General features: G+C 36.1%; 1 protein-coding gene across 1 annotated transcript in view; it reads left to right on the top strand.

Moving 5' to 3' along the window:
• LOC136858059 (probable E3 ubiquitin-protein ligase HERC1) overlaps window positions 1-14,015 on the top strand; it is an 850,878-nt gene that overhangs the window by 451,257 nt on the left and 385,606 nt on the right. Inside the window, exon 40 of the mRNA XM_068225263.1 lies at window positions 7,456-7,704. Within this exon, the coding sequence (XP_068081364.1) occupies window positions 7,456-7,704 (249 nt within the window). The remainder of the gene's footprint in view (window positions 1-7,455; window positions 7,705-14,015) is intronic.

Here is a 14,015-nt window from a genome sequence, read left to right on the forward strand (position 1 = left end):
GCCTTCTCACTATATTTCACCATTTTGGATCTATTTTCATCTATAACTATTCCTGCTGCTTTGTGACAGTGCGGTTTATTTACCATCCTTTTCACTTTCTCAAGTGTAATTTGACCAGAGAATTTAAATAAAGTAAGAGCCATGAAGGATATGAAGATGAAAGGCTAGGTTTGGAAGAGACCAAAAGTTGTCTAAGGAAGGTGGGACAGGAAAGATGAAAGTGAGGAGACTTGCACAAGTTGGTGAAAGCAATGTCAGAATCAGACAGGAATCTCGTAGTTATCAGTCTATGCTCCTGAGTTGAGAGCTGTAGGGTACCCTTTTAGATGCCTCTTAACGCAGGCAGAGGATAATACTTTCATGGAATCAGCTTCTCACTCTCACTTTCTCATTAACAGGCCTACCCTTTAGAATGCAAAATATGAAAATGATCGTATGACTTGGAGTTTGGGTCGAAAGATTCGGGAAATATACAAAACATGTTCCTAATCTGATATTCCCCAGTTCTGCTACAATTTGAAGACTGGTTTAAAGGTCACTTGCCCTTGTAAGGACTCATAACAGATACTGTAGGTTACACACTATTAAACAAAGAATGACATGTTTCATTCTTAAAAGAACCTCATTAGTGCGCTGTTCCTGCGTCCAGGTCGAGTCGCATGAGATCCAGACTAGCTCGAATATATCTTAACTTCTCGTTTCTCAAAATTTATGGGCTATGGGTTCCGCATTCGAGAAAAGATCACTGGCTTATGCTTGCAGGAAAGACCTAATCTACGTAGTGGACGTCTCCTACCCGTAATTTGATTAGTTTCCACATTTGGCTCATGAAAATATAAAATATTCATCACTTACATCTAATACTTATTCTAAGAAGTCATTGAAAGAGTGCTTAAGTTTTACAATACAATATTTATTTGAAAATGAAAATAAAACTTGAGGAGAATAATTAAATGTTGAATTCTTCTTTGAGAAAGTAGATAAGAAATAACTGACTTGATGTCATATAAATTAAACAGAAAATATATATATAATATCTCGGAAATGTCTTGGAAATATTAGATTGAAAATATTACATGCATCTAATTGAATGAAGAGAAATATATCAGATTACATTATTTACAACGTCGTCGATTGAGAGTTATCAAATGCATTGGACGCAGATTTTTACGACTGAATTACAAACAAAAATTAGAATCACATCTTTCATCTTATTAACTCTTGTGCAAAATGTTCCTACAATCTATCTCGCCTTCATCAAACACTTGCTAATTCCATCACAGTGCAACATTATTGCTTGATTGTAACTGTTCATATTCAATTACGGACAACAGGTTATTCATGAGAAAATGTTTTCAGAAACCATAAAAATATTCAACATGTATTACACTTTTCTAACATTCTTTCAAGATTCATAGTGCTTTCTTCTTGTAGAAAAAGATAATCCATTTAGTTTTTATATCCTTCAGAAAAATATGATCAAATATAATGCCTAAAATTTACTCAACTTGCTCTCTTAGTTGTAAGTCTTAATTAATTTAAGTGCTTATCTATGTCATAATATGGTACTATTATCTATATCTGACAGTCATTCAACCAGATCACGCTGTTTTCAGGTGATCTAGCTTGTACGAAGACTCTATCGATTATTAATAATCTTCAGTTGTGAAGAAAAATTACCAGTGATATTGGGTAATGCAGTAAAATAAGCTTCCTAGCTTTGCTAACCTGAGTAAGAATTCTTGTGGTTAGAAGAAACACATGAAAATAGGCTATTTCTATGTTATCCCTCTTATTAGGAATTGTTTGATGATCTACCGACTGAATATCAACATAAGAACGTTACTGAGATCATATTCTACGCTATATGTGGCTTATTCAAGTATCAACGGTCGATTGAAAACAAACTGTAATCATCCATCATCTCAAAAATATGCAAATTGAAACAATATCATCACTAAAATAAACTAAAACTTCACTTGCGATGAAACAATAAATATCACCAACATTATTCATCATAATCTCTTACAATTACTCGCATATAAAACCATCACTTCACATTATTCATCTCATATAACATTCTACATTACCTTAAACACATCAATTCATTTCCACCTGACGTACATTATTATGCCATCATTGACCATTCACCTGATTATTCCGTTGTATTCTCAATCTTGAATATATTCATAAATATCACCCATTTTACTATTAATCTCTCAAAATCTTAAATACAATCTCATTTCGACTCAATTTCATGTCAAATGTTGTTCTACAAACCTAGTGACTACCACAACGTCGTATATTATTCACCTAAAGGAGAAACTTAACCTCTTTTCACTTAATATTGACAGCATTACGAACGGAATACCTAATTATCGCTGGTTAACTGCCTCCCATATACGGATTTGACGGCTATGTCAGATGATTACCTACCAACCTCTAACCTATTTATAGAAGTTGTCTTCTCATATGTTATTACTCCTACGATATTAATTAAGATAGCACTTTCAAAAGAAATGAATTTCATTTACAATAATATCTCCAATGACTTATCTTTCTCTGTATTCCCTCGCTGTCATCACATGTCTCGGTGGTTAGACATGCAGGCTTGGTTCACGGCTTTTCCCTCATCTATTTGGGAACTCCTGGGACAGTCTCGGTCGGTTACCGGTCATCATGGGTTGGATCCATCATCTCGTGTCGCCATAATCTAGGTAGCTGTGCCTCCTCTTCCTTAGTGCATGATGTTCTTGGTCTCTTGCGCAATCCAAACAGAACAATACGTCAGCATGGTTAATTTCGTCATCTTACACATATAGCCTCCTATAATCTATATATCATATGGGAATACCGCTTCTTAAAAATGATCTTTGGGTTATTCTAAGACTTGTAATGTATCTACGAATATTTCAATTGAGCTCTGGTAGTAAACGTTTTCTCTTTCGCTATGCTGATATCACTGCTGTGTGGCCTCTCAAAGTCAATTATACCGGCTAACACGTCGTTTTATAAAGATATCGTGACGTAGTAGTATGGAAGTCTTTTTACTCTGTAGGGACAGTTTCAATTTTCGAACTGAAATGTTATTCAGCACCGATATCTCGCAAAATAGTTCGTGGACAGTAACCCTTATCTATCTAACGTCTTAAACTTCGTCTAGATGATATTGTTCTTACTCTCGAGTAGTTCTGGATGAGGTTCTCTTTCTGTACCTTCAGTGCGAATTGAATGTTATATTCCAATAATAAATTTTAACAATCTTCTTGCGTCTTTCTTTACCACCGCCTTCTATGCTCCTTTCTCATCAAGTACCTGACGAAAACAGTACTCCTTTGACATGTAGGAATATTCTGACGCTTTACCAATGACGTTCTCATGGCTCAAACTCCATTTTTGTTCCAATTAGACCTGCTTGGGAACAGTGAAATGGCACATTAGATTCTATGAAGTCACACTCACTATTTGGAGATACTTATATTTCTGTCTTAACACCTAGGGATTTCAAATTTGTAACTTACCTTAATGAAGTCCTGCTTTTTTTTCCACTCCAGCATACAATTAAAGGCATTTAAAAAACTGTTACTGGGTGCGTGGCTGTGAGCTTGCATCCGGGAGATAGTGGGTTCAAATCCCACTGTTGGCAGCCCTGAATTTGGTTTTCCGTGGTTTCCCATTTTAACACCAGGTAAATGCTGGGGCTGTACCTTAATTAAGGTCACGGCCGCTTCCTTCCAACACCTAGGCCTTTCCTATCCCATCGTCGCCATAAGACTTATCTGTGTCTGTGCGACATAAAGCCACTAGCAAAAAAAAATTTATTTCTCTTTGTTGTGTGCCTTGGTACCGCTTGGGTCGGTTTTTGCTTTTGGAAGTCTGGAGTGTTTGTCAGGGTTATGAAATGTTAAATTTAATAAACAACGAATGTCTTTTTTACGAAGATTGAGTGGACCTTGTTCAGTTATTTTAATACATGGACGGACTGTGAGGAATGTGGAGAAATAAAGTTAGTGATGATGGCCATGGGGTGTAAGTGATTTAAGTCCAGGTGCCAGTACTAGTCATAAATGTGAATTTAATTATTCAGCATATGTGAGTTACAATTTGTCTTAAAACCAAAATTCTGGACTGCTCAACAATCAGAAAACTGATTGAATACATACCCTCAGCTAGTTGAAGATCAGAAAACTGGCTGTAATGTATGTTCGATAGGACTGGAAATTGATTTCAGGGTTAAAAAGGAATCAGGGCTCTACATTTCAAAATAATGGGCGAACACTAAGGTTACGTATTATTTAAGCATGAAAGCGGAACAGCAAACATTGCTGGGAAAAAATATTGTACCCTAAAAAGTCAAAGGCGCCCAGGAAGATTTAGGATAATGTTAGCCTTGCAGAGAAGCAACAGTGAACATTTTTAATTCATCAACAACTTGGTAAACAGCATGCTGATTCTAAATTGTTGGTTCTTATAGCGAAATCAACAGCAATATCCTAAAGTAAGTTTTAATGGTGCATATCAATGCATCTTGCAGAGTTGATGAACCTATAACATTTTTCTTTAAATTGTTGAAGTGCAGTCTGCTTCTTCTGTGAGTATAGCGAATATCCTTCTTAACTGCTTATATTCTAGGACCTGTGTGTGAGTTCTGTGTTGGGTAGAATATTTGGTGTTCTGAAATTACGGAGTCTCATGTATCCTAATATTAAGTGGCATTGTTTGTGTCATGGAATAGTACTGAGTGTTGGCAATATGGAATTTTTACAAAATGAAAATAAACAGAAACTGACAATAAACTAAAAACTAAACAAGATTTTGTAGTGTGCTGCAATCTGAATATCAACATAATTCACTTGTATCAGTGTCCTTATATAGACAAGTCATGCATGCACGCACCACACACACCTATCAACATTTTGTAACTATAATTCCCCCATCAACCGACACTGGCTATGGTACTGAGTCTGTTCATTGTGCATCTGATCCCCAAAATATCAGCATCAACTACAGGCCTGTGGAAACGAGTTAGGACTTCAAGTAGCAAAAGTAGGAAGAATTTTTTCTGTGTGCTGGTAGCTTCATCTCTCAGAGCTGTTGAGGCAACTGTAAAGAGTTACAAAGCTCTGTATGGACATTTTCTAATGCCATTGGATATCAGAATCACAGTTCTAAAAAGTGTTCAATGTATAAAGGTATCTGTACTTATATTCGTTCACAAGAGTTTCTGTTTAATTTAGCAATACTAACGTTTCTTTTTTATAAAGTTGAAATAATTTCGGAGTATTTGACGAAAGCTTCTACTAGTCTGATTGATACTCACAGAATAATTTACAGAAGTATTCATGCCATCAGCAGAATGAAGAATGTCGTGGAAAATATTTTAGAGAGACTTAAATTACCATATAGGAAGGAGAGGTCCATTTTATGTGATGAAAATAAATCAAGATACATTTCTCCAGAAATGAGCTCGCTGGGGGCCGAGAAGAAATTGATGTAGAAAAACTGGGGCTGACAAAGAGAGAGGCTATCTATCTGTAGATGGACAATGTTTGAAGATGTGGAATTATCCTCATCCTTTTGTGTTTTCTTTCTATTCCTCCCTCTTTCTACACTGACATGCTATTGTGTATGAGATTGCTGACAATGATTTCCTCCAACTATAATTATCAAAGTGACGCTGCCGATACATCAGGATTCAATGCACTTACTGAACAACTAAAGTACTCAAACCTTCTACATTACCAGTAGATGTAGATATTTTATGGCTTGAGGGAGAGAAAACAATTTCACAACTATGTGAAATGTTCTGCATACTATTTGACACGATTCATGAAGACTTTAGAAAGGCGTGTAATAGAAGGGCTTTAAACCAATTAAAACAGGACAATAACTGCATTAAATTAGTTGTAACTATTTACATGTCTCAGTATACCAATACATATTTTTTTAGATTCAAAACTCCAAGGACAAAGAAACTGCAAACCCCAGCTGTAGCAGGGCATTAGAATTAATGTACTGTGTTAGCTTAAATACTTCTAACAAATACAGTAGAGACAATACGCAACACTTCCGAATTTAGCCATGTTAAAATCGGAGACAAGTCACAAGTGGTGCTCCTAGTGGCTTGACCTGAAAATTTGCGCTAAATTCAAATATCAATGGAAATGTATATACGGAAATGGATAAATAAATTACATCTAGAAAGAAAGTGTTACTAAGATATTAACTTCAAAGTTGCTAAAGCAATTCTGGATAAATGAATGAATTATTTAACAGGTTATTATTTAAAGACTGAAATTAAACATATAATCAAGATGTGAAATGGACTGCTGTGAAAGGGCTTGATCTTTCATTTATGCATTACTTTTTAGCTTTAGAATTCCTGCCTGAGCGTTCACGGCTAGATTTTTCTTTTTTCTCATTTGAAAGCATTGTATCATCATATTAAAAAACTTGTCAACAAAAATATCGGCACATTCCTAACACACATGATTCAATGAATTTACATTTAAGAGCTGGACAATTTTCCTTTTAACTTGAAGCCTACTAACAGAAAGAAAATCTATAAATTTAGCCTCAAAAACATTCAAACTTTCCCTATAAGCAATACTTGCCATAATACCATTACATTAGGGTAAAGCAAATTTGCATCATCATATTGATTCAACAAAATATGTACATATTTTTTTCAGTGCTTGACAACGCATTATGGCATTCCAAATGGGGTAACTTGGAACACAACCAGCCACACTCATATGCATATGTATTTTCCGGAATTAAATCAAACCCACAGATCACACCTACAACAACACATCAGTATTGAAGGTTAACTGCTACACTATACAATAAAATATGCATATTATATTTTAAGCCAGTTAAAAAAATGGGTCAAGCAGGTCAGAAGATTATGAAGTACTATAAAAATCTCTTTGTCACTGGAAGAATATATATGCAAACACAATATTACTTACATTTTCTTGACATGAGGGGAACGGAAGAAAGACCGCGCATTCTTCTCTACTTCATAGTTACTGCAGCCAAACACAGCACATACCTTTCCCCTCATGTTGATAGGAGATATCAAGGAATGACACACACTACTATTTAATTATGTCAACTCACTGAAAACGCATAAATGACACCAGAAACTTCACACACAAATACACGTGCTCTTATGACAGAATCAGTAGTTCTCAGGTCAATCCGCTAGAGAGAGCTCTAATAGCTGTCCCTCGATATCTCGCTGAGTGTCGCATATTGTCTCTACTGTATTTGCTTCTAAGTAATCTATTGCATACACGTTCATCTATAATTTGTCATTTTACGAATTAGTCTCAAACTTATTTCTGTTACCATTTCAACCCTAGTTGTAACATCATTGTTTTACATTTTATGAATATCTTTTGATGAACTACTGACTACTGTCTTACCCAAATATGTAATAACTCTGTACAGGTAGCAATGGGGAGATGTCTGCTCATACTATCAACCGACTAGCAACATGGATGATAGACCATCCCTGTATTGATTCAGAGCACTCAGAGGCAGCTGCAGACGGACCAGACATCCTGCTTTCTCGGACACAAAACTCAGTGGAAACTGGCCGTTGCTCTCCCGACTCAGATGTTGGTTTTAGTCGTCGAGGTTTGGGTCCAAGGCGGCGTGCTTGCTCAGACATCCGAAATTATCTTGCTGAGCGTGCAGGTACATGGTCATATTTTTATACCTACCAGTAATACATTATTTTTTTAAATATTAAAGCTCAGCTAAGATGTTCTTGCTGGAGAAATGTTCTGTTTGATATGTTCCTACTTACATCCTTTACTTAACCCTATCTGATTATCGCACTTGTAACCCTTTTCCACTAAAAGTTACAGCCTCTTATAATTTAGATTGTTGTCACTTCTGTATTGTAGAATGCAAATTTTCATTACATTGTGTGACATATGTCCTTGTGGTAGAATACCTAAATACAGTGGAAATACGCTATAGCCAGTACGGCATATGGCAAGAGCTCTGGTTGTAACAACAATATTTTATGTTTCATGAAAATTCCTATATTAAACTGTGTAATATCTTTCAGTTACAAGAATCCTTGAAGTTAATTTCCTTTCCATTGCCAGCTTATAGTGACCCATTGGGTTCCTTTCCTCCTTTTGTGTTTTTCTTGTGCTCCTATTCTTTTACCAACTGTATTCTTCTTGATTGTTTTGTTTTCCTATTTCCTTATTTATGTGGCTTTCTTCTGATCCTATCTACACTTCCCACATCAAGGAAGATCTGTCAAGATGACCACTCAATGAGTGTTATGTGATCAAGCTGGGAAGCAGAAATGAGCTCACTGGGAGCTGAGAAGAAACTGATGTAGAAAAACTGGGGCTGACAAAGAGAGAGCCTATCTATCTGTAAATGGACAGTGTTTGAAGATGTGGAGATTACCCTCATCCTTTTGTGTTTTCTTTCTATTTCTCCCTCTTTGTACACTGACATGCCATCGTGTATGAAATCCTTTCATTGTTCCTGTATGACTTGCTTGTTTCTTTTCTGTACTTTCCTCCCTTTGTGTTTTTCTTGTGCTCCTATTCTTTTACCAACTATAGAATGCAAATTGAGATCTTTCTCCTTCTATCTTCCTAGTCTTGTACCTCATGTATTGATCTTTAACATTTTGTCTCTTTCATTTTCCTGTCTTCCTTTGGCTTTGTTCTTATCTTATAATTATCACAAAAAGACTGAAAAATCTGTCAAGTTGTTTCCTCAACAAGTGTCGAAGCCCACCCTACTGATGAAGCTGGGAAGCAGAAGTGAGTTTGTCTGAGAGTGTGAAAAAATTAATGTAGAACTGGAATTGATGAGGAAAGAGTGTATCCATTTAAAGATGGCAGTATATGAAGATGTGGAGATTGTCCTTTTCCTTTACATTTTCATGTTTGTCCTTGTCTCCTCTCTCTGTTATCCCATCATCCCACACCGAGCCTGTTATTGTGTTTATCCTAAAATGAGTTCCTTTTCCTGTTCCTATCTATCAGTTTACAGGAAATGACTTGTCTTAGCAATGGACATCAGTACAAAATTAATCATTTTTACTGTTACACTAATGTAAAGGTGGCAGAAGGGCTTTTCATAACAATGAATGAATGGAAACACTGTTTTACCAGTGCAGGTAGACAATAATAAAGTCCTTTATTCAAGACTAATGGACGGACATACATACATACATACATACATACATACATACATACATACATACATACATACATACATACATACATACATACATACGTACGTACATCATCTTTTTAGACTCTTATGCCTTTCAGCGTTCAGTCTTCAAGTTTCTGTGAATTAACTAACCGCCACCACAATCCTTTGTTTGTAACTAGTTCTTTGGCCTCATTTAGTTCTATACCTCTGATCTTTAAATAATAAGAAACAGTCTTCGTCTTGATCTCCCTCTACTTCTCTTAGCCCCCATAACAGAGTCCATTATTCTCCTAGGTAACCTGTCCTCCTCCATTCGCCTCACGTGACCCAACCACTGAAGGCATATTTGAGTACAGCTTTATCCATCAAATTCATTCCTAACTTTATACCATCATTCTGATTACCCTCCTGCCATTGTTCCCACCTGTTTGTATCAACAATCGTTCTTGTTACTTTCATGTCTATTACTTCTAACTTACGAATAAGATATCCTGAGTCCATCTAGCTTTCACTCCCATAAAGCAAAGTTGGCCTGAATACATCATTTTTCTTTCAGTTTGCTTTACATCGCACTGACACAGATAGGTCTTATGGCGACAATGGGATTGGAGAGGGCTGGGAGTGGGAAGGAAGCGGCTGTGGCCTTGATTATGGTACAGCCCCAGCATTTGCCTGGTGTGGAAATTAGAAACCACCAATAATCATCTTCAGAACTCCCAACTGTGGGTTCGAATCCCCTATATCGTGATTGCAAGCTCACATCTGCGAGACCCTAACCGTATGACTACTTGCTCAGTCTGTAAACAGACAAATGTTAAGAAAATTTCATTCAAGAGCTGACTTCCTTCTTACTGAATACTGTTGACTGCAACTGCGAACTCTCTACATTAGCTTTACTGCACCTCGATTTAATCTCGCATATTATATCAATCACTACTGATATGCATTTAGGGCAGTCGCCCAGGTGGCAGATTCCCTCTCTCTTGATTTCTTAGACTTTTCTTAAATGATCACAAAGAAATTGGAAATTTATTGAACATCTCATTGGTAAGTTATTCCAATCCCTAACTCCTCTCCCTATAAACGAATATATGCCACAATTTGTCCTCTTGAATTCCAAATTTATCTTCATATTGTGATATTTCCTACTTTTAAAGACACCACTCAAACTTATTCGTCTACTGATGTCATTCCACGCCACCTCTCCACTGACAGCTTGGAACATACCACTTATATTAAAACTGTTTACATTAATTTATTGAAAACCACGTATTCAGTACTTAAAAGTCTTTAAGACTATGATATACTCATTCTATTAAGGTTGTACTGGTACATGTTTCACCTGTTATCGCATGCATCATCCGTAAATTCTATACTCGTAAGTCAGAGCTCTGAAGTGGATGTTATATTAAAACTATTCTTAAAAACTAATTGTTTACAATAATTTACATTGTTGTGTAAGAACATTGTGGTCCATTTGGATTGAATTGGTTAATCCTGTTTTAAAGATCTAATGGGATATATTTGTGTTCCCATCTAATGGAGGTAATATAAAATAATATTAACACTCATAATGTTGATACTGAGTTGGCATTGAAGTCAAAAGGAAATCAAAATATTTACACAGATTTTTCAGTATATACATGAAATCAATATGTTTAACTTAAAATGATTTGTGGATTAGTTAAAATCTTCTATAGATCAAAATCTTTTCTTTATTGAAACGAGAGTCTTTATTAATAATATTCGAAGTGAAGATGCTGGTTAGGTGGCAAGATAGCTAGTAGAGGATGTTTGATCAAGTCTATGATTCCATCCACTCTTTTAATATGCAGTATGCTGCCTAGGTCGTGAAGCGTATGGAGTTAGCATCCATGTAAGTCTGAAGAGGAGTTCAACTGGATTCTAAGGTGTAAATGAAACAGCTTGTCATGTGTGTTGACTTCTGTGAAATAAGACGAAAAAGTGTGTGAGTTGTTATGATTAGGATCGTTCACCAGTGGAATTAATCTTCTTAACACTTAGACTTTAGGAAAGATGTCCGGCAGCGTTGCTTGTGTGTAGTGGTCTGACAGTCACTTCACCTCTACTCCTCGTATTGTAGGGGTGTGTCATTGTTGGCGAGGAGTGCGTCGGGTGAAGAGGGGTGGGCGGGGCATTAAAATCACTGTTGGTACGCGTAGGGGAAGAGGTGTGGCCAGGCGACACTCAAGTAATTCGACTCGCACACATGCACACTTGAATCCCCACTTATACTTCAGCTAGGCCGGCTCGTTCATACCCACATACAGTCTCACTTGGGATCACATAAACTTTCATCTGTCCTCCCATGCGTACTAAATATTCACACAGCAGAAAATTATGTTCAGAAAGTTTCATCAATATATATAAAATAACTTGTCCTGACTGACTTCCTGACCGACCGACCGACCGATCGCCGAGCCGAAACGAAACTACTGGACATAAAGAAATGAAATTTTGGAGATACATTCATATTAACATGTAGGTGCTCGCTAAGGGAGGATTTTAGGATATTCTGTCGTTAAGGGGGTGAAAAGGGGGGTTAATTTTTAAAATGAGAATACCTATATCTCAAAAACTTAAAGGTTTAGAGTAATAAAAATAGGTATTTAGTATCTCCTTTAAAAATAAAGAAACATGTATTTGTTTGTTTTCAGAAAATCTCATGAAGGGGGGTGAAAAGGGGGGAAAAGGGGTTGAACACCTTTTATGAGGAGACTTATATCTCAAAAACTGAAAATGTTATAGTCATAAAAATTTTAATTTGGAACCTCCTTTAAAAATAAAGAAACACATATTTTTTTTTGTTTTTGGTAATACCAAATAATGGGTTGTAAAAAGGGGGGGGTGGATTTTTAAAATGAGTGTATCAATATCTCGAAACTGTAAAAGTTTTCATACGTAGAAATTGGTATTTAGAATCTCCTTTCAAAATAAAGAAACACCGAATTTTTTTTGGAAAATCCCAATAGGAGGGGTGAAAAGAAGAGAGAAATGGGTTGAATGCCTTTAATGAGGATACTTATATCTCAGAAACTGAAGATATTACAGACCTGGAAAAAGGTATTTGGGATCTCCCTTAAAAATAACGAAACGTGTACTTTTTGTTTCTAGAAAATCCAAATAGTGGAGGGTTGAAAGGAGGGTGAATTTTTAAAACGAGTGTATCTATATCTCAAAACTTTCAAACTTACAGATGTAAAAATTTGTACTTAGAATCCACTTTCAAAATTAAGAAACACCTTTCTTTTTTTTTTCGGAAATCCCAATAGGAGGGGTGAAAAGGGGCGAAAAATGGTTGAATGCCTTTCATAAGGATCCTTATATCTCAGAAGCTGAAGATGTTACAGACCTGAAAATCGGTATTTGGGATCTCCTTTATAAATAAAGAATCATGTATTTTTTGTTTTTAGAAAATCCAAATAGTGGGGGGGTATTTTAAAAATGAGTGCATCTATATCTCAAAACTTCAAAAGTTTGCAGATGTAAAAACTGATATTTAGAATCTCCTTTAAAAATAAAAGAACATGTATTTTTTTGTTTTATAAAAATCCCAATAGGAGGGGTGAAAAGTGTGAATAAGGGGTTGAATGTCTTTAATGAGGATACTTATATCTCAGAAACTGAAGATATTACAGACCAGGCAGTTAGTATATGTAATCTCCTTTAAAAATACAGAAACATTTATTTTTTTGTTTTTGGAAAATCTAATTAATGGGGGTTAAACAGAAATGACAAATTGAGGTGAATTTTTAGAAAGAATATATCTACAGTATATCTCAGAAACTAAAATGTTACAGACGTAAAAACTGGTATTTGGAATATCCTGTTAAAGAAACAGATATTCTCGGAAAATCCAATGAAGGGAGGGGGAGTGGGAGGTGAAAAATTGAAAAATTAATTGAATTAATTGTATGAGGATACATACATACATACATACATACATACATACATACATACATACATACATTATCATTATAGACTGTTATGCCTTTCAGCGTTCAGTCTGCAAGCCTCTGAGAATTTACTAAACATCGCCACAATCCTCGATTTGCAACTAGTGTTGTGGCCTCATTTAGTTCTATACCTCTTATCTTTAAATCGTTAGAAACCGAGTCTAACCATCGTTGTCTTGGTCTCCCTCTACTTCTCTTACCCTCCATAACAGAGTCCATTATTCTCCTAGGTAACCTATCCTCCTCCATTCGCCTCACATGACCCCACCACCGAAGCCGGTTTATGCGTACAGCTTTATCCATCGAGTTCATTCCTAAATTAGCCTTTATCTCCTCATTCCGAGTACCCTCCTGCCATTGTTCCCACCTGTTTGTACCAGCAATCATTCTCGCTACTTTCATGTCTGTTACTTCTAATTTATGAATAAACATCCTGAGTCCACCCAGCTTTCGCTCCCGTAAAGCAAAGTTGGTCTGAAAACAGACCGATGTCAAGATAGTTTCGTCTCGGAGCTGACTTCCTTCTTACAGAATACTGCTGATCGCAACTGCGAGCTCACTACATTAGCTTTATTACACCTTGATTCAATCTCACTTACTATGTTACCATCCTGGGAGAACACACAAGCTAAATACTTTAAATTATCGACCTGTTCTAGCTTTGTATCACCAATCTGACATTCGATTGTGTTGAATTTCTTACCCACTGACATCAATTTAGTCTTCGGGAGGCTGATTTTCATACCATACTCATTGCACCTATTTTCAAGTTCCAAGATATTAGACTGCAGGCTTTCGACACAGTCTGCCATTAAGACCAAGTCGTCAGCATAG

The sequence above is a fragment of the Anabrus simplex genome, chromosome 1, assembly GCF_040414725.1.
Source record: "Anabrus simplex isolate iqAnaSimp1 chromosome 1, ASM4041472v1, whole genome shotgun sequence".
Taxonomy (NCBI): domain Eukaryota; kingdom Metazoa; phylum Arthropoda; class Insecta; order Orthoptera; family Tettigoniidae; genus Anabrus; species Anabrus simplex.